The 24,266-nt window shown below is 38.9% G+C and overlaps 1 protein-coding gene across 2 annotated transcripts in view; it reads right to left on the bottom strand.

Moving 5' to 3' along the window:
• Positions 1–24,266, bottom strand: part of PDE1A (phosphodiesterase 1A) — a 382,834-nt gene that overhangs the window by 14,894 nt on the left and 343,674 nt on the right. For both annotated transcript variants that reach the window (XM_010602781.2, XM_064286924.1), the window contains exons 12-13: positions 23,368–23,488; positions 22,167–22,354 (exon numbers count right to left, since the gene is read on the bottom strand). In XM_010602781.2, the coding sequence (XP_010601083.1) occupies positions 22,167–22,354; positions 23,368–23,488 (309 nt within the window). The remainder of the gene's footprint in view (positions 1–22,166; positions 22,355–23,367; positions 23,489–24,266) is intronic.

The raw sequence follows: 24,266 nt of genomic DNA, 5'->3' as shown, positions 1-24,266 counted from the left end.
AAAGACAAGTTAATAAAAGTCATGCTACCTTTTTGATGTTTTTTAAAAAGGAACATCCAAAGTGAAAATGGGCTTTATTGTAGAAATAACATGCAAAATTAGTGACTGGCCACTCAAAGAAAATTTATTGGCACTCACCATATTATCTTACCAAAGAGAAATGCTACACAATGCCATTTCAGTGGATATTTGAAAGCATATAGATGTAGCCACCAGATGACTCTATCCCCATGGCAGCGAAGTCAGGTCAACGGAAGACTTTGTAGCTGTTATTTATGTGGTTCATGAAGCCAATGCAACAATCTGCAAAACTGGGTTTCCCTTTCTCTCACAGGGCCAGGTATATTTCCAGCAAATAGATTGAAATCTCCAAATCTATTGGTCAAATTAGAGCTGCCTCTACCACGCAGGAGGCTTTACTTAAAAAAGGTGTTTTATTGATCAGGACAACTTATGCTTCCACGGACTGGTTTTTGCATCTGAAAAAAAGGTACTTATTATTAACAATCTAGAGAAAATGTTGTAAAGATGTTGTGAAAAAAATTATAATTAGCATTTATAATCAGCCATGTTTATAGGAATTACGGTGTTTATAGGAATTATGGTGTTAAGATAAACATAATTGACTTATTTTTTATATTTTTTGGTTTTACTACTGAAACCTTTTGTGATTTTTGTATTCATCAGTGGTGATCTTGAGATGATTCATCTTTTTTTCCCCGTTTGAGTTGGCTAAAAATCATTCAAGGTCATATAGCCTTAATTCCTAGGGAGTGCAATGCCTCATGCATAGAAGGCACAAAATAAGTGTGTGTTGATTTCAACTAGACATTCTCAGAATTTGTGAGAGATTATCCTGAAGAATATGGACATGATTTCTCAATGAATAGTATATAAGCATTTGGATGTAGGATAATATTACATAAAGAGATTATCTTTAATTTACTTTAAAAATAAAACATGCTTCCTTTGCTTTTATCATTTTATCAGAAAATGTCTTTTTTTCCTACTGATCTTGTTTGATAACACTACCCAAAAAATCTAACAGTTTCAGGTTATGACTTTCAGGTAGAATTGCACTCTATCACTCCTTAATCTCCTAAGAAAATCATTAATTTTTTGTGTGTGTCTGTGTATCTCACAGGTTATAATCATATCCAATCCTCCTTTCTAATATAATATAAATGTCATAATTTTCTTAACAAATAAACATTTAATTGTGTAAAAATTACCTACAATTTTCATTTGTGAAAGCTGGACAACGGAAGAATTGATGCCTTTGAATTTGGGTGTTGGCTAATAACATTAAATATACCATGGACTGCCAGAAGAACAAACAAATCTGTCTTGGAAGAAGCACAGCCAGAATGCTCTTTAGAAGTGAGATTGGCAAAACTTCATCTCGTATACTTTGGGCATATTTAGAAGGGACCAGTCCTGGAGAAGGACATAATGCTTGGTAAAGTAGAGAGTCAGAGAAAACAGGAAGACCCTCTAAGGGTGGACTGATACACGGCTGCAACAATAGGCTCAAACATATCAATGGTGGTGAGGATGGTGCTGGACCGGGCAATGTTTCATTTTCTTATACATAGGGCTATTACCTAACATTTTCATTTCATTATAGTAGAGGGAGGGGCAATTTTGGCTGAATATGACTTTTGGAGAGAAATTTTTAGCCCATTGGAAGTTCCTTCCCTTTACTAGTTACAAGACTTTGTACTGATTCCATCCCTAGGAGAGTCATAAAAATATAATCTGTTTAGCATAGTCTACACTGAAAACACTGAAAAATATACTGAATATAAATACAGTATAATATGAAGCCCTGGTGGCATAGTGGTTAAGCATTCAGGTTGTAACCAAAAGGTCAGCAGTTAGAATCCACCAGCCACTCCTTGGAAACCCTATGGGGCAGTTCTCCTCTGTCCTGTAGGGTAGTTATGAATTGGAATTGACAGCAACAGGTTTTTTTGGGGGGAGGGGGGTTATATATAATATTACATAGAGTATGGGGCCCTGGTGGCACAATGGTTAAGAGCTCAGCTGCTAACCAAAGTGTTGACAGTTCGAATCCACCACCCACTCCTTGGAAATCCTGTGGGGCAGTTCTTCTCTGTCCTCTAGGGTCGTTATAAGTCAGAACCAACTAGACGGCAACAGGTTTGGGTTTTTTTGTTTGTTATACAGTAGGAATTACTCCCATGTATTCATATGTACATAAATATGGTATACATTAAGTTCTGCATAATCAAAGTAAAACAATGGCAAAGACTGCATTAGTTAAAGCTATTAACAGTGAGATATTGTTCATAGAAAGAAGAATTATATGTAATGGTAAGCACCACCCCTTGACCAAATGGGAAGAACAAAATGTACACTTTGGATTGAGAGGATTAGTCAAAGGTTGTGGAAATAAATTCTCACATCCTGACTACATCCAACTATCGGTAAAATCTCCAAGAGAGTTGCCCCAAGATAGAGCAGTTTCACAGACCACCTCCCTCCACTTACAGATTCTGCGAGGAACACGCCTTCTGACCACTCATCTTTCTACCAGCCCAGATCTTTGCTTGTCCTAGTGCTACACCTTTGGAGAAACCACTTCTTCACCATTACTAAGCCAGGCAATAATCATGAAGGGGATACAGGCCGCCCTTCTTGCTTTCTACTTTTAGTGTCCACGCAAACAAGTGTGAAGACACACACACCCAATATCACTTAAAATGCCCCAAAGTTTTGCTACTGCTCACAGTTCCTTTATCCATAAACAATTTGGGATGGAAAGTTTAGAAAATATCAACCTGTAACAACTCCTAGTACATGATCTAGAAATTATTCAGAAGGCTACTGAGTATGAATTCAGACAAACCAGATACAAAGCCCAGATTTTTCAAAGACAAATTTTGTGAACTTAGACAAATAATTTAGGTTCTCTGAGCCTAAGGTTGATCAGACTAAAATCCTGCCTTATAAAGTTGCTATAAAAAATATTTGTATACATGACAACAGGTGAACAAAGAAATGTTAAATTTCATTCCCCAGTGCATAATTTTCAACATTTTAAATTTCTGTGGAATATAAACTGCACATTTGAAAGCTCGTTGGATCAATTATGCTAAAAGTAGAAGTAGATTTCATGAAGCACTTACTCTAGTCTTTGGGGTAAGGTTTCACAAGAAATTGTTTCCTCTTTCTTGCATTTACTCCTGCCATGTTGCTAAGCTATTTTCTGTGTATTGTAGGAACTGTGAAAAGGAATCAGAAGGTTAGACTCATTTGTAATATATGTACAAGTCTATGATCTTGGGTGATTTATTTGGCTCCCCTGAATCTCAGTTTCAACCTTAGTTTCCACATTGGTAAATGGTGATAATCACACCTAAATCATAGGATTATTTGGTTGATGGAGCAGGATAATGGCCACAACAGAGCTCAACATGTTGCCTGGCACATAGTATGTACTTAGTAGAATATAAATCTGAATACTGTTTGGCATTAATAGCAATATAATTATAAAAATCATTTATCATATGTAATATGCCATACTGTATCTTAAGACATTTCAAACGTAGAATTCAATATATAAAGTTTAGTTATTAGTAAGCTATCACTAATCTATTAAAATATCAGTAATCATAATGTAAATTCAATCTTTTAAAAATTTTAATACTTTCCCATAAATTTTAAACATTTCTGTTATTTTTGGGGGGAATAATTCTAGTTTGGGTTTTTTTTTTTTTTAATTTTCAAGCAATTATATAAGTTCTATAGGTTTTGTGTATCTTTTATTTCCTAATGAGAAATTCAATGAGCTTTTATTGCAATATATACGGTTTTAAATAAACCTGTTTGTCTACTATATTATTGTATGCTTAATGCTAGTTCAAATAAATAATAATGTTTAAAAATAAGAAAACACCTGTTGTTGGTGTTAGGTGCCATTGAGTTGATTACAACTCATAGCGACCTTATGTAAAACAGAATGATATACTGCCTGGTCCTTCGCCTTCCTCACAATCATTGCGATGTTTTAGCCCACTGTTGCAGCCACTGTATCAATCCATCTGGTGGAGAGTCTTCCTCTTTTTCACTGACTCTCTACTTTACCAAGCATGATGTCATTCTCCAGGGACTGGTCCCTCCTGATAACATATCCAAAGTAAGACAAAGTCTCACCATCCTTATTAATAATTCTTACTACTTATTAGTAATTCCCATGATGATTTCTGACTTATTACAAAGGTTGGTTATATATACAGAGATTTTAAAATGTTCTACCTTAGGGTGTTTAGGAAATTAAACTTTTTATAGGGATTCGAATGAAATTTAAAATAATATCCAAACAATGATCATGCCAGAACCTTCAAGGTTCTTCAGTACATGTTTGAGGAACCATGGGTGGTGTTTTAGGTCAACTGCCAGGCTTTTGTTGAATGGGTTAAGTTTGAGGCCAAAGCCAAATTGCTCTGAGCAGCTAAGGTGATTTTAGAGTCGGGAAAGGAAGGGAGAGAGAAGAGATCTGGAATCAAGAAGAATCTAAAACTATATATTTTGGAGTGAGAACAGGGATGGATGACAAAGGCATTTATGTTTTACTCTGATGTGTAACGTACCCTTCTCTTCTGTCTCCTCATAAAATCCTGAGTTATGACAACAGTGCTTCCAATGTACTTGAACCGGGCTAAAGTACATCGGGAATATATGTACTTTAGATGAACATTTACAGAATAAGCTAGCTTCTCATTAAACAATTAGTACACATATTGCTTTGTCACATTGGTTGCCAACCCCACCACATGTCAACACTCTCCCTTCTCAACCTTGGGTTCCCTATTACCAGCTTTCCTGTGCCCTCCTGCCTTCTAGTCCTTGCCCCTGGGCTGTGTGCTCCTTTAGTCTTGTTTTGTGTAATAGGCCGGTTTAATCTTTGGTTGAAGCGTGAACCTCAGGAGTGATTTCATTACTAAGCTAAAAGGGTGTCCGGGGGTCATACTCTCAGAGTTTCTCCAGTCCCTGTCAGGCCAGTAAATCTGATCTTTTTCGTGAGTTAGAATTTTATTCAACATTTTTCTGCAGCTCTGTCTGGGACCCTCTAATATGACCCTTGTCAGAGCAGTCAGTGGTGGTAGCCGGCCACCATCTTACCTCTGTGAACTGAGTATAAGCTATACCAAACTTAGAAAAAATACTGATCATTCCACTGCTCCTAAACAGGTTCCTGCTGAATGGCTACTTCCTGAACCACATCCATGTCTACCAGATACACCAACTATTGTGAGTCCTGTATTTCCTAGGACACAGTTTGAACCTTGTCATTGACTCTCCCAGATGGACCTCTGAGACTGAGAAGCTAAAACCATGATCCATATACTCTATTCAGCTTATATTTTCTGGGCCTCTTTATCTAACCAACAGTGGCATTGCCGTCCCTTTCTTTACACAGCCAGATTTGTCCTTGCTGTTTTATTCATTTTTCAAAATATCCATAGGAGAAAGGGCTAAAGGACAAAAGAACAGGAGAATTACATGAAAATCAGGATAGTTATCTCTGAAGAGGAGCTACCTATCAAGTTAAAATTCACTGCTATTGTGTCAATTCTGACTCATAGTGACCCTACAGGACAGAGTAGAAATGCCCCATAAAGTTTCCAAGGATTCAATCTTGACGTAAGCATACTGCCACATCTTTCTCTGGAAGAGTGGTTGGTGGGTTTGAATCCACTGACCTTTTGGTCAGTAGTGCAGTGCTGTAACCACTGCACCACCAGGGAGCTTCTCTGGCATGAAAAATATCCCATTTGTTCACCAATGGTAGGTTCATGAGTATTTATTCTAGTCATTTTTTAAACTGTACCTGCAGATTTTATGCACACTTTGGTACAAATGATGCATTTCACTATTTAAAGGGGTTTTTAAGCATTAAAAAATAAAGAAGGAAGAATAAAGCTAATGTGCTGACCTGGTTTGAAAACTACTGCCTTATATCTTTGCAATAAATGAGTGAGTGAATGAATGAATAACACACAAACACACACCCACTGTTCAAACTTATTTAAGCCCTTCTAATAAAAAAATAAAAAAATTTTTACTTTCTCAGGGTTAGGTGACTTTGGTGACACCACCTAGTAGAACTTTATAATTCTGATCTTTCAAATGTTCTACTAGGTGGTGTTCACCAAAGATCAAATGCATATTTCTGCTCTACTATACTGACTTTTTTTATACTGATAATATAATGTATAATGTTAGCTAAGAAGTTTACATTGGAAGTAGGAACAACCAAATAAATGTATAATTTACTTATAATTTATAATTTTAAAATTATTGGCAAGATGTCATTTGAACTGTTAATTATATTTTTGAGCTAGAATTTGACAGAGACAGCAAGAGACACAAAGGAGGGGAGGAAAGAAAGAAAGAAAAACAAAGGAAAACATCTAGTTTTTCACTCTGAAAGACTTTGCTTCCCTCCATTTATATATTCATCTCTTTTGAGATCTAACATGTATATTTTCTCAAACATAGTCCTGGGAGATCATAAGTCATAACGGAAAATGCACTATGTTTTACATGAAGATTTTGATTGATTAAAAAAGGTAATGGAAAGGGATAACTGAAATAATTTATAAACATTTTAAAAACAGAACTTTTTTATAAAGTAATTCAATCCAAAGTGATCTACACATGTTTCTGTTCTTTTAAAAAATTCTATTTGTGTTTTCTCTAAGCAAAAGATGTAGAAGAGTGAGAAGCACTCTCTGGGACTAATAGGTATTGCTGGCAAACAAGGAAAAAACAAAAACGTGCCCATCACTAACATCTCTGAAATAAAAGTACAGAGAAATATCAAAATATCACAGAGTCAGGTAGGTCTCTGGGAGTGAAATCACTGCTAGGCAACTGGTTTGGGTGTGATGCTTAGGCTAACAATCATATTTATTCTCCCCAGCAGCATGTTATCTATCCGCCCTAAAAGTGATTTGAAAATATTCACTGATAAAGCCTCTTTAAGTGCTCTAAGGGTCAGAGCTTGGGGACAGAGCCCAAAGCTACTCAGCCTTGTTTTCTGATGACTCCTTGGCCGTGGAGCCAGGTTTTCTGCAAAGAATAAAAAAGGCAGATAGAGGTAGAATTCAGATTGGATTACTCCTTATTGTTTCAGTGGCAACTTTTTCATACCCTGTGGAACCAAAAGGGGTCCTGGTGGCTCAGCTGCTAACCAAAAGGTCAGCAGTTTGAATCCACCAGCCCCTCCTTGGAAACCCTATGGGGCAGTTCAACTCTGTTGTTACAGGGTTGTTATGAACCAAAAGGAGAAGAATCAGGCCAATTCTAATTGTATAACTTTTCAAAAGAGGTCAGAGAAACTGGAAGTCACTGGGAGACAGTAAGGCTACAGTTGTTTCCAAAGTTTCGTAAGTTAAATGAGTAGAAAGGACAGGAAGTTGATCATTTTCACTGTTATGCAGTGTTCAATTTTTAAGACTGACTTGTATGATCCTATGAATATTTCTTTGGAAATTAAACTGAAATCATGACTTAACAGGCATCAAGATTGCCCTAAACCTTGGCACATGACAGAGAAGTTTATCTCATTTTTTTAATTCAGGCTTTTCCATAATCAAAAATGTCCCTCTCTCAGGGGAAGTCAGGACAACTGGACTGATCCAAAAGCTAAGAAGCTTCCTGAATACAACCAAACACTTCAGGGGACAAAGTAGCAAGGGAGAGGGGGAGGGCCTGGGGACCATGCTTTCAGGGGACATTTAGGTCAACTGGTGTAACAAGTATATTCAGAAACGGTTCTAAGTCCCACTTTTGTAAGTGGCATCTGGGGTATTAAAAGCTAGCAAGTGGCCATCTAAGATGCATCAATTGGTCTCAACCCACCTGGAGCAAAGGAGAATGAAAAAGACCAAAGACACAAGGCAAATATCAGCCCATGAAAAAGAAAAGGCTACATAAACCAGAGGCTCCATCAGCCTGAGACCAGAAGAACTAGATGGTGCCTGTCTACCACCAATGACTGCCCCAACAGGAAACATAACAGAGAATCCCTGATGGAGCAGGAGAAAAGTGGGATGCAGGCCTCAAATTCTCTCAAAAGGACCAGACTTAACGGTCTGACTGAAACTGGAGGGACCCCAGGGGTCATGGCCCTCAGACTCTCTGTTAGCCCAAAATTAAAACCATTCTTGAAGCCAATTCTTCAAAGATTAGGCTGGACTATAAGACATAAAATGATACTGGTGAGGGATGTGCTTCTTAGCTCAAGTAGCCACATGAGACTATGTGGGCAGCTCCTGTCTAGAGGCAAGGTGGGAAGGCAAAGGGGGACAGGAGCTAGTTGAATGGACATGGGAAATACAGGCTAGAGAGGAGGAGTGTGCCATCACATTGTAGGGAGAGCAACTAGGGTCACATAACAATGTGTGTATAAGTTTTTGTATGAGAAACTGACTCGAATTGCAAACTTTCACTTAAAGCACGCACACGCAAAACAAGTCCCTCTCCCCATCTAGTTTCTCTCTTTAACAGACACACTATTTTTAATACTATAACTACACTGATAAACCTGAGGAGCACTGGTGGTACAGTGGTTAAGAGCTATGGCAGCTAACCAAAAGGTTGGCAGTTCAAACACACCAGTTGCTCCTTGGAAACTCTATGGGGTAGTTCTTCTCTGTCCTATAGGGTCACAATAAGTCAGAATTGACTTGAAAGTAATGGTTTTGGGTGTTTTTTGGTTTTTTTGATAAACCTCAAAGAATTTTAAATTTTTATTTAGTTTGTATAACATGATCTAGTTAAATAGTTTTAGATCATTCATCTTTGTTTTTTCCTTGCAAAGTGGTGGAAAATACTTGGCACATATTAATTGAACGATATTGTTTTAAATAAAGAGTCCATTTAACAATCATGCTTTAATTTTAAATTCTCTCCTGAAACAATCACAAAGGCTGTCTGCCTTATTGATGAGATAATACTGTGAAATATTCACTAATTTGGTTTTGTTCCCACTTGTTTGATTACCGTAAGCCTGTGCCCATTTAGGCAAGTAGACATAGGAGTTTTTACCAAGGTAAAATTATTAGTCTTCAAATCCACAAGCCACCGTCCATGTACGGAACAAAGATTTTGGGGAAAATACTTAGTTAAACCCTACCTTTCCCCCCATACTTCCAGAAGGTATTTAAAAGTGTTTTATCCCATGGACATGGATCCAGGTTTTCCCTGAGAGAAGCAAGGAGGAGAAAAAAGGAAGTATTCGGATCGGAGGAGGGACAAGTTCAATTCCTTATCGTTCCAGTGGCAACTTTTTCACATCCTATGGAACCAAAAACCAGCTGCTGTCAATTCTGACTCATGGAAACACCATGTGTGTCAGAATAGAACTGTGCTCCATAGGGTTTTCAATGGCAGATTTTTCAGAAGTAGATCACCAGGCCTTTCTTCTGAGGTGCCTCTGGATGGACTATAACCTCTAACCTTTCAGTTAGCAGCTGAACAAGACTCAGAAGAAAGGCCTGGAAATCTACTCCCAAAAATTCAGCCATTGAAAACCCTATGGAGCACAGTTCTACTCTGACACACATGGGGTCGCTGTGAGTTAGAATTGACTCAAAGGTGACACTTTTTTTTTTTAATGAAACCAAAAGAAAAATGGATAAGGAAGAAGAGTTTGAGGATACAAAAGAGTTGGATGGTTATAGTTCTCTGGGACTCTGTTCTTCCTTCACCCCATATTTTGGGTTACTTCCGAGAGGAAAGACGTATGAAAGAATCCTGAGGTAAATTCAAGGATCCAGGAGTTGAAACCCTTGTCATATCCTCAATCTGGAATTTTAGGCGGTGACAGCCAAATGAATGGTCCCAGTATGCAAGGAATAGAGTAAATCCACTGCCGTCGAGGCGATTCCAACTCACAGCAACCTTACAGGACAATGTAGAACTGCCCCATAGGGTTTCCAAGGATGTAATCTTTATGGAAGCAGACTACAATATCTTGCTCACACAGAGTGGTTGGTGGGTTTGAACTGCCGAAATTTCAGTTAGCAGTGAAGCACTTAACCATTGTACTACCAGGGCTCCTTAAGGAATAGAGTAGAAGTGGTTATATGCAATGTCAGGGCAAGAGAGAGCCAGAGAGAGATCCACAGTTTTCAGTCAATGCCAGTGGCTCTGTGTGGTGTAAAAGAGGAGCCTTTCCTCAACCACTGGGAGAAGCGTGGTGAGAAAAGAAGAGAGAAAGCAAGCAAGCTGGGGAGAGCAGAGGTTTGGTGGCCTATCACCACAGAAACAAGGGGCCAGGTGTCAGAGACAGAGGCAATAACAGCCAGAAGCAGAGGAAGGATGTGTATCAGGATGCCAAAGAGGGCGGAGGTCAAGCAAGGACAAGATGCTTATCCCAAATCCATAATGCCATGTTAGCCTGCTAAGACTTTGATGCCATCTAAAGAAGAAGAAGGTCAAAACACGAAACTGAATGGCTTACTCAGATTCAGTTAAAACATTTGAATGATCAGCTTGTGTTTTCTTCAAACAGACAAAACGAGGACTTCTGACAGAAATTGTTGAATTACAGAAAATTACATTATTTGTGCACCTGGTTTGTGGACTAAGATATTATTACCCAATACAAATATTTTATTTAAAGACTTAAATACTTAATTTTTAAAAAATCTGCACAGTATTTAGATACTTCTTTTCTGTCAAGATCCATAAAATCCTTGCTGAAACTGAACAACAGCTATTCGCATCATTACGGATAAATTTCAAAAGAAAAGAAAATTGTTCTGTGAAAAGCAATTCATTGAAGAATATATACAGAATGATTCCATTTATATCAAGCTTTCGAAATAGGTAAAAATAAACCATGTATTGTTCAAGGTTACACAAAGAGAATAACTAAAAAAAATAAAAAACCCTCAAAGGAACAATTATTCACAAAATTCAGAATAGTGGTTAGCTCTTGGGAGGGAGTGGGAAGGAATTCATTAGAGAAGAGTATAAAGAGAACTTCCAGAAGAAGGCAATATATTTCTTGGTCGAAATGATAGGACAGGTTTTCTTCCTCCTTCCTCTCTCCCTCTCTCTTCTTTCTTTTTTCCTTCGTCCTTTTCTCTCTTTTCTTCCTACATAAAATTGTTTGAATTTCTACTTTGTGCCAGTAACTCTTCTAGGAGCTTGGCTACATCAATGATCAAAACAATTTGATGAATCTTATTTTAGGTTGGGGGTGGGGAGACATACAATAAAATTAAGCATCAAAGCCTATTAAAAGTCAATATTTATAGACTATATATGGGAAAATAAAGTGGGTTAGGGGAGATCAGGAGGGCAAAAGAAGAGGGTAGGTGCAATTTGATGTTAATTTGGGCTGCCAAGGGAGTTCTCAACCATAAGATGACAAACAAAGCTAGATCTGAAAGCAGAGAAGAAGGAAATCATGGGGGAAGAGCGTTTCTGACAGAGAGAGGCTGGTACAAAGCTCTAAAGGCAGGAATATACCCAATGTGTTGACAAAGAGAAAACAAACAAACAAAAAAACATGTAGGTTAGTGTGGCCGGAGTGGAGCAAGCAAAAGAGGGAAAGAGAAATGAGAGCTGAGAAGCAATGAGATAAAGGTTGGAGGGTAGATGTGGGTCATACAGGGCCTTGTGGGCAGCAGAATGCTTCGTTCAGCTCATACCAACTCCTGAGAGCTGAGAGTTACATCTCTGGAACTTTGAAAGATGATTGTGAATTTAAACTTAGCTGTTATTAAAAAATAAAATTATATGAACTTACAATTAAATAAAACAAAGATAATATTTAAAACTCATCTATTTTCTAATTATTTTGATACATTTCATTACTACTTATGTTCTTAAGGTTTATTATGTCCGCTGTAACTGTGTGATGAAATATTATATAATGTGTGTATCTTTTCCCAACCCTTTGTTCAGAGACATTGTATTGGCAGCTTGCAAATGGCCATGGTGGAACATTTACACCATGGAAATCATTACACATGATAGAAGAATCCTAATCAAAAGGGGGAAAATGAAGAAGAGAATTTAAAATTCTCATGAACTCCAGACTTTCTGGAGCCATGGAAGCTGGATGCATCCCTGAAACTATTGCTCTAATATGTAAACCTTGAACCAAAAATATTCCCTGAAGTCTTCTTAAAGCCAAACAATAGTTTAGCTAGTAAAAAATGTCTGCCTTGAGCATTATGCTCCTTTAGGAAGTATCTATGTAGGATCAAATTGACAATAACTCAAAAGATCAGATAGTAACCTTAGGGGGGCAAAGAGTTTATGTTAATTGGGGAGGAACAGAAAAGGAAAGTGAGAATGATTGCACAACTTGAAACATATAATCAATGTCACTGAATTGAACATGTATAAACTGTTGAATTGGTGTACGTTTTGTTGTGTATATTCTCAACAACAAAATAAAAATTTTTTAAAAAGAAAAATATATCATGAGTCGGCTTTATTACTTTATTATTGTCTAGATTTAAGCAACTGATGAAGACAATGTTAAAAATAGAGGTTAAATTTAAAAGTATGTTGTATCTATAGCTGTTACACTGTGAATGGCACACAAATTTGAAGAAATTTCTTCCAGTATTCAAAAACTATTATCCACTCAAATGACCAAGAAGTCATTTGCATCATTGATGAACTAGTGAAGTTTTTACATGCCTTTGATTTTTTTTGTTTGTTTGTTTGTTTTCATCTTACTCCTTAACAACCAATATTCATGTCTGAACAATACTCATTTGTCAGTTGCAACCAGAGTTGACTATGGACATAAGAATTGGCAAAAATCAATGAAAGCATTCTGTGTAAATCAATTAGCTGTATAGAATTTACAGTAAAGATTATTGTAAAAGAAAATGTTCCACATTCTACTTTGGTGAGTAGCGCCTGGGGTCTTAAAAGCTTGTAAGTGGCCATCTAAGATACTCCACTGGTCTTACCCCACTGGGAGCAAGGGAGAATGAAGAGAACCAGACACACAAGGGAAAGATTAGTCCAAAGGACTAATGGACCACAACAACCACAGCCTTCACCAGACTGAGTCCAGTACAACCAGATGGTGCCTGGCTACCACCACTGACTGCTCTGACAGGGATCACAATAGATGGTCCCAGAAGAGCTGGAGAAAAATATAGAAAAAACTTCTAACTCACCCAAAAAAAAGACTTACTGGCCTGACAGAGAATGGAGAAACCCTGAGAGTATGACCCCTGGGCACCCTTTTAGCTCAGTAATAAAGTCACTCCTGAGGTTCACCTTTCAGCCAAAGATTATACAGGCCACACCAGCCCAGGGACAAGAACTAGAAGGCAGGAGGGGACAGGAAAACTGGTAATAGGGAACCCAAGGTCGAGACGTGTTTACGTGTCCTGGGGTTGGTAACCAATGTCACAAAACAATATGCACTAATTGTTTAATGAGAAGCTAGCTTGTTTTGTAAACCTTCTTCTAAAGTACAGTAATAAAAAATGATAGTATATTTTACTATTTATAAATTATGTGCTATACATTCTTTATATCATCAGTAAAATATAATCTAAAAGCACATATGTGAATTTTTTTGAGCTGGTTGTTAAACTTTATCAGCATGGTGACTTGGTGGCCCATGGTTAAGCATTCAGTCTCTACTAAGGCCCAGTAACAAGCCAAAAGCTGTTTCTCAAAAGGAGAGTAGTTATCTGCAGAGGATGGCAGTGCTTTGCTCCCAAATCCTAAGGGCCTGCACTGTGATTCACAAAGCAGCCTGCCAAAGATTCCAAACAGCCTCTCTGTCACTGACACTTTGAGCAACATTTGATCAGCCAGGTTATATGGCCTAAGTGGCACAGCAGCTTGCACAGCAATTTGAACCTGTTGCAGAGCTTTGTCTTTTTCTGGTTCCACTCAAAACTAGCAGCTTTTCAAGTCACTTGATAAATAGGCCAGAGTAGCACATCCAAATAAAGGATAGGTTGCCTCCAAAATCCAAAGAGGCCCACCAGGCATTGTGCCTCATTTTTAGTTGTGGGAGGGGACAGATGCAATAACTTATCCTTCACTTTACAAGGAATATCTCGGCATACCCCATACCACTGTACCCCTAGAAATTTCACTGAGGTGGAAGGCACCTGAATTTTTGTCAGATTAATTTCCCATCCTCTAGCATATAATTTTTTTTTTTTTTTTTAGCATATAAATGTTCTACCAACAAGCCCAGAGTCATTGACACTTCTTCCTTAAGAGGTCCAATCAGCAGAATGTCATCAATGTAGTGGAACAATGTGACATCTTGTGGAAGGGAAAAGCAATCCAAGTCTCTGCAGACTAAATTATGACATACAGCTGGATAGTTGCTATACCTCTGAGGTAAGACAGTGAAGGTGTATTGCTGGCCTTGCTAGCTGAAGACAGACTGTTTCTGGCAGTTCTTCAAAACAGGTATGGAGAAAAAGGTGTTAGCCAGATCAATAGCTGTATGCCAGGTACCAGGAGATGTATCAATTTACTCAAGCAATGAAACCACATCTGGAACAGTAGCTGTAGTTAGAGTCACCACCTGGTTAAGTTTTCAGTAATCCACTATCATTCTCCAAGATCTGTTTTTTGCCGAGGTCAAATAGGCAAGTTGAAGGGAATGTGGTGGGAATCACCACCCTTGCATCCATCAAGCCCTTGACGGTGGCAGTAATCTCTGCAATCCCTCCAGGAATGTGGTATTGCTTTTGGTTTACTATTTTCCTAGGTAGAGGCAGTTCAAATGGCTTCTACTTGATTTTTTCCTACCATAATAGCCCTGACTCTACTTGTCAGAGATCTAATGTGGGGGTTCTTCCAGCTACAGAGTATATCTATTCCAGTTAAGCATTCTGAAACTGGGGAAATCACTACAGGGTGAGTTTGGAGACCCACTGGACCTACCGTGAACTGAACCTAAGCTAAGACTCCATTAATAACCTGATCTCCGTACACCCCACACTCTGACTGGTGGGCCACAGTGATGTTTTGGGTCTCCTGGGATTAGCGTCAATTCAGAACCAGTATCCAGTAATCCCTGAAAAGTCTGATTATTTCCTTTTCCCCAATGAACAGTCACTCTCGTAAAAGGCTGTGATCCCTTTGGGGAAAGCTGGGAGAAAAATTAACAGTATAAATTTTTGACAGTGTAATTGCATCCTTCCTCAAGAGGACCCAGCCTCCACTTTACTCAAGGGGTTGTGGGTTTTTAAACTGGCTCAAGCCTGGGATTTGATTGAGGGGCCATGACTCTCTATTCTGGCAATACGAGTTAGACTGCCATTCACTTAACCTAGAATTATTCCACTTGCAGAAATAAATATTTAGTAGATTCCTGATCTATTTCACTCCTAGGGACACCATGACTAAGTAGTCAATGCCATAACTCCGTATGAGTCAGATTATTATGATTAATGCTTTGACTCCGCTGTTCATCATGGTAACCACGCCCACCTTGTCTTTGTCAATTGAGTGCCATCACTTGGCCCCTACTACCACGGGGTCCAATCAGCCCCATTGTTGTTAGGTGTCTTAATTCAGTTAGGGCAGCTCCCACTGTCAAATCTGACTTACATAAAATAGCAATCACAGCAGTCTTCAAGGACTGTGGGGCTCCTTTCACCAATTTGTTCCTCACCATTGCAGTAATAGGTGTGTCCTCTGGGCACTCCGTGTGTGGATCTGTGGGTCTAACCTGCTAAATCCACTCTAACATGCCAACTTCCCTAAGTCTTTGGATACCTTCTTCTACAGCATAGCTAGGCAGGTTTGGCACTTCAACTTGATTTAGTGCGGGCCACCGTGTAATCCACGCTTCGGTGAACCAACCAAATAAACTATTAGATCCTTTCCTAACCTCTTGAGCTGAGAGGGCCCATATCTACAAACTCAGACTGGTCCATCTTTATGTTCCTTGCACCATTATCCCACACTCTTAATTGCCATTCCCACACGTATTCCCCAGGTTTCTGACTGTATGTATTAGAAAATTCAAGCAGTTCTTTTGGAGTGTAGTGTACCTCCTTCTGGGTCACACTTCACTTTTTGGGACTTAAGTCTAGGTATAGTTCTAGAAGCTAAAATGGGTAGTGGGAATGTGTTCTGAGAACATTCAGCAACATCTTGTAAGGAATCTGCCTCAGGTGATGTCCCAGGCAATGACTCAGACGCCTACCCAGAGGATGACTCAAAGGCTTTTCAGATACAACTGGGCTAACCTCATCAGATGGGGGTGGAGGGGCTATAGTTTTACTGGAGAGGGGGCTTAGCAGACAAAGATGGAGTAATCTCTTCAGATGGGAGTGAGGGGGCTGGTTCTTTTGGCAGGAGTGACTAAATGGAATTTAGGAGCTCAGTGTCCCCAGCTTCCTGATTATCTGTCCGTATGTCCCCATCTGAAGTTTCAGGATCCCATTTCTTCCCAAGCAATGCCCTTACTTTAACCTCAGACACCGCTTGAGGTTGGTAGTTGAGTTGGTGTTGTAATTCAGCCACTCTTACAATAAGACTCGAGATTTGGTTTTTGGCAATACCATCTTTGTTACTACAAGAAATAAGGTTTTCTTTCAAGACACAAGTGGAAACTTTGAGGTTGGTGATGCAGTGTTTGAGCTGTGACTCAGAAGCCCTGAGCTCACCTCTTTCTTTCACTACTTTGCCCAGTTAAAGTAGGACCAACCAACGAGCTTCCTCATACTTCTCATTATTACAAAACTGTACAAAGTATGAAACGCACAATCACCCCAGAGCCTTGCCTCTCACCAATGCCTGATGTATTGGTGGTGATGTTGTGCATATTTTATGGTCACTTCACACTACAGATTAACAGTGCCCTCTTTACTACTGGAAGTAGAGTCACTAACATCTTTAAGACTAACCAGACTTGAGAACCAATTTAGAAAACTCACCCTTATAATTTTGTTTCTCTAGAACCACTTTCGGTACCATATGTCTTAGGCTGGGTTCGCTAGAGAAGCAAAACCAGTGAAGTGTATAAACATATATGTAGAAAGACTTATATCAAGGAAATGGCTCACATGGTTGTAGGGGCTGGAAAGTCTCAAGTCTGTGGGTCAGGCTAGAGCCTTCTCCTGACTCACATAGCTGCAGGGGCTGAGGAACCCAACATCAGCAAGTCAGAGAGCTAGCCTCTGGCTCACAGGCTGCGGAGGTCAATGAATCCCAAGACTGGCAGCTAAACTACTAGCTCAAGTCCCAAGAACTGGAGGAGAAGAACAGGAGCCAGCTGAAGGATCCAGAGCAAGCAAAAGCCCACAAGCTTTGCCAGAAAATCCATCTATACTGAATGTAGGCCACACCCCCAAGGAAACTTGCTTTCAAGTGACTTACTGCTTATAACACATTTCATCATGGAGATGATTACATTATATCAGATCTCATTTTGGAGGTAATTACATCGTCATGTAGCTGCCAACTACATGGTAACTGCCAAACCACTGAGAACCATGGCCTAGCCAAGTTGACACACAACCTTAACCATCACAATCTTATTCTAAAATAGCAATCTCCCTATCCATGAATACCATATTCTAAAATAGCAAGCTTGCTCTAAAATCACTCTAGGTTTCCTCTGATTCTAAACAGCTGGACTCGTGCACAATGCAAATCCAGTTGTGTCTTCATTCCCACCCTGCCTCTTTTTCTTTCCAGTCTTTTCTGAGCCTAATATTTGGGGGCTTGATTCAATATCAAATAAATTAGAAAATTACCCAGCACGATAAGAAACATTTTGAAATCCATTTCAGACTGACGTGCAGAATGTGGGACTTCTAGAACATCACTAGTTTTTCTCTTCTACATGTTTTCCTTAAGAAGATGGGAAAGAAAGTAAGCCTGGGCTTGATTCACAGTTTCTAGTCCCATCATGGTGGGTTTGGTAGAACTAGTTCAATTTGGAATCCTCATGTCCAAGGATAAGCCAAACTCTCAGGTAGTTTCCAAAAGTAATAGTTTTGCCTTGAAGGAGAACTGACATTTGTACCTGCCATTCAGGGGCTAAACAAAAATGCTTCTTTCACAGTTCCAGATATGAACCTAATCCATTCCTCTAGCTCAGCTATAGATGCAAATGGCACTCTTGGGACAGAATAGCAGGCCACTAATAAAAATCACATAAATGTACATGGCACTGTAGAAATTACACATTTCTTTCTTATGCATGATTTCTTTTGTTGTTATTGTTCTTAATAGAGAGCATCACCCTACTGACCTCTAGTATAGGTGATGTGTGTTCTCTTTCTCTATCACTTTCTTAAGTAACTTGCTCTCAAACCTCCATACTGGCTCTAAGATATTAGCCTTTAAGACTCTGGAACATAAATGGTAACTGGTCAAAGATACATGAGAATGTCTGCTGTCTTGATCAGCAAATCCCCATTAGGGCAGGGATTATTATCCTAATAATCACATTTGTTGAGGCTAAGAAAGGTTATGTGAATTGCCTGAGATTTTATAAATAGAAAATAGAAGAGGAGGATGACTCTTCACTTTATTCCCCTTTGCCTGCCTCGCTAGAAGGATAGCCACACATACACTTAAAATCTCATGTCTGCTCTGAAATAGTGAAGAAAAGAGTGGAGACTGGGCGAAGACTTAAGATGCTGAGGAACTCTGAGAAAATAATAAGGGCATTGCCCTAACTCTAAATGGATAACATTTAAACCAAAAAAGTAAACAGTTTGGGATGGAGAGAAGTATTTTTAAATTTTTTTTGAAAGGTCCCATGTCAAAAAGAAATGTGTTTACACACAACATTCTTACACAGATGTTCCCAGCTCCTTAAAAGAAGGCTCATTGAATGTGTTTACTCTCCAGGAAAATGTCTTGTGTAATTGATGACACAGGAGTTTCATAGGCTGAAGCCTAGTAGTCCACAACCCTTCACTGTTCTAGGATTAGTGGGATGCTTTTGAGATATCTGTGAAATACAGTTAATAGGCTAATATGATTGTGACCAAACATCTACAATTCTGTTCAGAGCCTCAATGTTTCATTAACATTCTAAAGCTGTAAATATCATACGCCCTACTTATGTTAATCTCAATGTAATTATTATAAAGACAGTTTAATTTTCAGTGTATTTTAAGATTAGAGATACAGCAATTAAGTATTACAATGGCAATATCTGATACACGCTGACTTTAAAGTTGGTGACATAGTAGATTTATTTTTGTAGATTATATTTCCTTCCATTTTTATTATGAAATATTCCATTCATATGAACTGACTCTACGTTTATATATAAAGCATATATGTTATATATCCACCTGTCATCTGTTATTTTGTCATACCACAGTAGCTTATGTGTTTCTATAATACCAGAAGCTATGCCACCAGGTTTCAAATACCAGCATGGTAACCAGATGGTGGACAGGTTTCAGCGGAGCTTCCAGACTAAGACAGACTAGGAAGGAGGTCCTGGTGGTCTACTTCTGAAAAACTGGCCAGTGAAACCTTGTGAATAGCAGCGAACATTGTCTGATACAGAGCCGGAAGGTGAGCCCCTCAGATGACGGGCTCAGACACAGCAACGACTGTGAGGACGGCACAGGACCGGGCGGAGTTCCATTCTGTTGTACGTAGGGTCGTTAGGAGTTGGAACCAACCTGATGGCACCTGACAACAACTACATGTTACATATAACCATAATCATAAAAGTAATATCTGTGTGTCTACCACCCAATCTAACAAATAAAATATACTAATACTTGAATAAATCCCCCATTCTTCCCCCAGAACCATCCTGAATATCATTGTTTAGTTTTACCACAGGAGTATTTCAAAACCTATTGTTTCATTTTTTTTTTTTTGAGGCTTATAAATTTCCTATGAATGGTTATCTCCCCAAATTTTAGCAGTTTTCATATTTTGCTCCACATTGTGTCATTCATTCCTGTTGATGTTCCTCATTAGAGTTCATTCATTTTAATAGTTGTGTGGTGTTCCATGATATGAATATACCAGTTTATGAATGCATTTTACTGTTGCTTGCAGTTGTTTTTGCTGGTATGTGTGCTACTGCTATGAAAGCCTTATACAGTGAAACCCGTGAGAGCCAGAACTCCACAGGACTGCCTTGTTTTTCCAGGTCTCGCAAGTTTTCTACCTTTGACAGGATGCAGTCTTACCAGTTGTCTATTGCTCTCTAATAGTGGACAATATTTGAATTTTCCTTCTCCAACAGGTTTCCATGTTACACAGGTTCCAGCTTTTGCAAGATTTACTGTCCATTGTCTCTTGATGCACAACTAAAAAAAAAATCTCTCTAGCATTAAAATACTAAAAAACAAACCCAAACCTGTTGCTGTCCACTCATAATGATGCTATAGGACAGAGTAGAACTGCCCCATAGGGTTTCCAAGGAGTGGCTGGTAAATTCAAACTGCTGACGTCTTGGTTAGCAGCTGAGCTCTTAACCACTGCGCCACCAGGGCTCCAGCATTAAAATAAAATTAAAAAAACAGTGCTATCGATACAATAGAGAAGTGGAATTGTTGGGAAGGATGGCATGTGCATCTCTTTGCTAGGGAATGACAAATTGTTCTGTATGATGATTAAATAAATTTATATATACACAATCAGTATGTAAGAAAACCAAAAACTCTGGAGTCATTCTTGACTTCCCTTTTGATTTTATACCCTAGATTCAATCTGTAAACAAACAAATCAACTCTACTTTCAGCATATATCCAGAATCCAATCTCTTTTTGTGATATCCACTGCTCACCCCTGCCCCACTCACACATACCAGTTCAAGGCACCATCTTTATTCATCCAGCATTTATACACTTCTCTCTTTCACCACTACCACCTGGTCTGAGTTCCTAACACCTTCCTCGTGGGTAATGAAAAATAGCCTTATTTCTGGCCTCCCTGTTTCCATTTCTGCCTCCAAAACATAAAAATATTTTTCTTTCTGTAGCCAGAGTAATCCTTTTAACACCTCAGTTCAGAAAATTTCATCTTTATTCTCAAACCCTATTTTAGCTTCCTATCACTTGTTGGCAAAAATCAACAATATGGCACCACATCACCCATTTACCACATTGCCTACATTCACCCCACTCGCCCAGTTTCCCCCAGCCTCACTGGCCTCCTTGTTATTTCTTGCGTGCAGGTCAGGCAAGCTCCAGCTCCCAGCCTTTTTGCTGGCCATTTCCCTCAGTCTGGGCAAATCATATAAGTGTCTCTCCCTCAATTTCCTTATCTGTAAAATGGGAAATAATAGTATATACTGTCTAAGGTCCATGTGAGAATGAAATTAAATGAGTTATTAAGTGCTCAAATTAAAAACAAAAACCTGAGACCTACCAGCCAAGAAGGAATCAGCTTTGCTGAAACCCCAAGAAAGAGAATTCCTGGCTAAAGCAATAAAAATTGCAAAGACCCAGGGGTATTTTAAGAAGCTGCTAGAAGGCCACGGTGCGGGAATTGTAGTACACTTCAGGAAGGAATATGAGAAGAGGCAGGGGCCAGATCTGGAATTTGGGGGAAGCTCACTTCCTGCACTGCAGATAATGAATGTTCTGATACTCACTGCATACCTCCTAAACGAATGGACTGATTAATGGGAACCAGCAAATATGTCAGAAATAACCATAGCTAGCTTCCTATCTGATTTCTTTAGTGACCCGTTACAAGTGACTTCTCCAACTTCTGAGTGAAACTCTTAGACAAAGAAGTAACAGTAAGATAAAAGAAATTAAAAAAAAAAAATCACACACCGGAATCTTTTAACACTTAAGTGTCACATTCTCAGTGCAACACAACAGGCACGTGCAAAGGCTAAAACACAGGCTCAAAAGCACCTCTACGAAAGCCCAGGAGCAACTACCAAATAAAGTTTGTCACCATTTTATTGTCCCAACTTTCATACCCACTTCGCCACCACCCACTGACACACACATCTGCAGCCAATATGGCATAAATGAAACAGCATTTCTTTTTAAAAGGTAAGCCAACTTTCTCATGATAATCAAAAGACAACCAAACTTCTAAATATCACCAACGGCATGCATGTTTTATAAAAAAGGAATCAGAGGGGAGGGCCCAAAGCATAAGATGAGAAGGAGTTGGGACAGAGAGGCCAGGCAGTAAGGGTTCATAAACAACCATACCTTGTGCAGCTAACTCTTTCCATCTCTCTTTGTTCTGCTGAATGATGTCCACCAGGTTGTTTTTGAAGCTCTTCAGGTCCACTGCTGCAAGGGAGTAGTCTGGGAAATAGGACCCGTCACTTATGCTGCTTTTCACATTTGATTGTTTCAAAGCATCTGTCACTTTTAACCCCCCAACGGAGCTTGCACTAACATTAAAAAAAAAAAAAAAAAAAACCACTGAGGCCGAGATAAGGAATAAGGGAGCAGAACTGGAAAAACTTGACAATACTGGCTGGGAAAGCCTTGGATGGCAGGCGCTCAGGCCCAGTTCTGAGCACATGGCAGTGCTTGCTCACCCCCTCATTCCTTCCCCACGTGGAAGTGCCCAAAATGCAGCATCTGTCTTACAGGGTGGCTGAGTCATGTTGGCAGTAGGATCTTAGAGCAGTGGAATCTCGAGGTGAGCTGACTTAGTGCGGAGTCCACTGGTGTATGTCATCGTTCCAGAGCCCCCAGTGGGGTAATGGCGCCTGCCCTTTCCTCCACCATTTCATCTCCAGACTAAAACCTGGTCTCTCCCAGGGAGAACATTCTCTCCACTTCCTCATTAAGGCATTTAGGGAGCCTCTTGTGGTGCCATTATGAAAAGTTGGACCACCAAAGGGGCAAAAATTTGGCATAATTATTTTGCAACTGCAAATTTTAAATGATACCCATTTCCAAATTTATCAATGAAAAAAATCTATTTTGAAACTTTGTAAGTAGGTTCTGTGTACAATGGGCTTTACTGTTACATGTTTATTCATTTATTCACCTAAGATGAAGATCTGTTGTAGTCCTCCAAGCTAAAGGGCTAACTTTGGCACAGGCATCTTACTTGATATACAACTGGGTTGAGATTGAACTTTTTTTTACAAGTAACTTTCTGATATGTTACTATATCCAGGACACAATACATAATTCCCCAATGAAAGTTTAATTAATTTTATTCTCCTGAGTATTGAACGCTACTTTGTTAAACTTCTTAGTACTCGGACATCTTTTGCAGTAGATAATTCTTTTCAGAGGCAGATGCAATATGATATTTGGCCACTAGATGGCAATACTATTTAATAATGCTCAAAGAATTTCTTACCAAGAATTAAGAAAACATAAAAATAATCATAAGTAAAAGGTTTTAAAACATCTCAAAGGTAAAATAATGACAAAAATATCAAACCTGATTGTTCTAAAGGAAGAATTTTCGGCTTTTGAGGCTTCCTCTATAAGAGGAATAACAATTTTCTCTGTTGAGTCTGTCAGAAGAGAAAATGTTGGCTCTACTATGAAGTCAATGAAACCTACAAAAGCCAGAAAAGATAAATTCAAGTGTTAGAATTTCCCGAATTCTAATATCAGTAACAGTGAAGAGACTCTGATGGTTCTGGGAAAGCAAGTATCAACTTACCCCTTGGATTGACTATGTACATGAAATAGCACAATCTTTAGAAATGATAGCTTAACTGTTACGAAACAATCTTCAAGCAGTGAAAGGGATACAACTTAAACCTCTTAACTCAAGTATATTGGCTCTGACGTTTAACATTCATCCTTATATTATTATTGACAACAAATTCAGATCTAATGAGAGTGAACACGTTTTTCCTGTCTCAATGAGGAGACCTTTCTAGGTCTTCACTTGCTTGCTGAATTTTATTATCCACCAACAAGAAACAGTCTAAGTACCAAAGAAACTAAGTAATTGAAGTTTTTCTTGGACCGCAGGAAGGCAACCACCTTTTTTCTCTCTCTTACTGGACTAATCAGAGCCTTCTGCCAGTGGGTTAATATTCCAAATTGCTGTTTATTATTCTCTGGACATAAAGTGTTAGTTTGCAGCACGTAGGTGTGTTTCTGTCAGAGCAGCAAAGAGAACAGTAATATCTCCTGGAGACAGCATTAAGCCCACCACTTTGAGACATCAGGTTTTAATAAGAAGACTTTTACGTTTAAAGTACACACCAAGATAGAAAACGACACACAGAGAAAATCGGGAATTGCCTCCAGGAAGAAAAACGACACACAGAGAAAATGGGGAATTGCCTCCAGGAAGCACTTACCAGCCAGTGTTTAGGCGAG

The sequence above is a fragment of the Loxodonta africana genome, chromosome 6 (assembly GCF_030014295.1).
Source record: "Loxodonta africana isolate mLoxAfr1 chromosome 6, mLoxAfr1.hap2, whole genome shotgun sequence".
NCBI lineage: Eukaryota > Metazoa > Chordata > Mammalia > Proboscidea > Elephantidae > Loxodonta > Loxodonta africana.
This window is presented reverse-complemented; position numbering and strand designations above follow the sequence as displayed.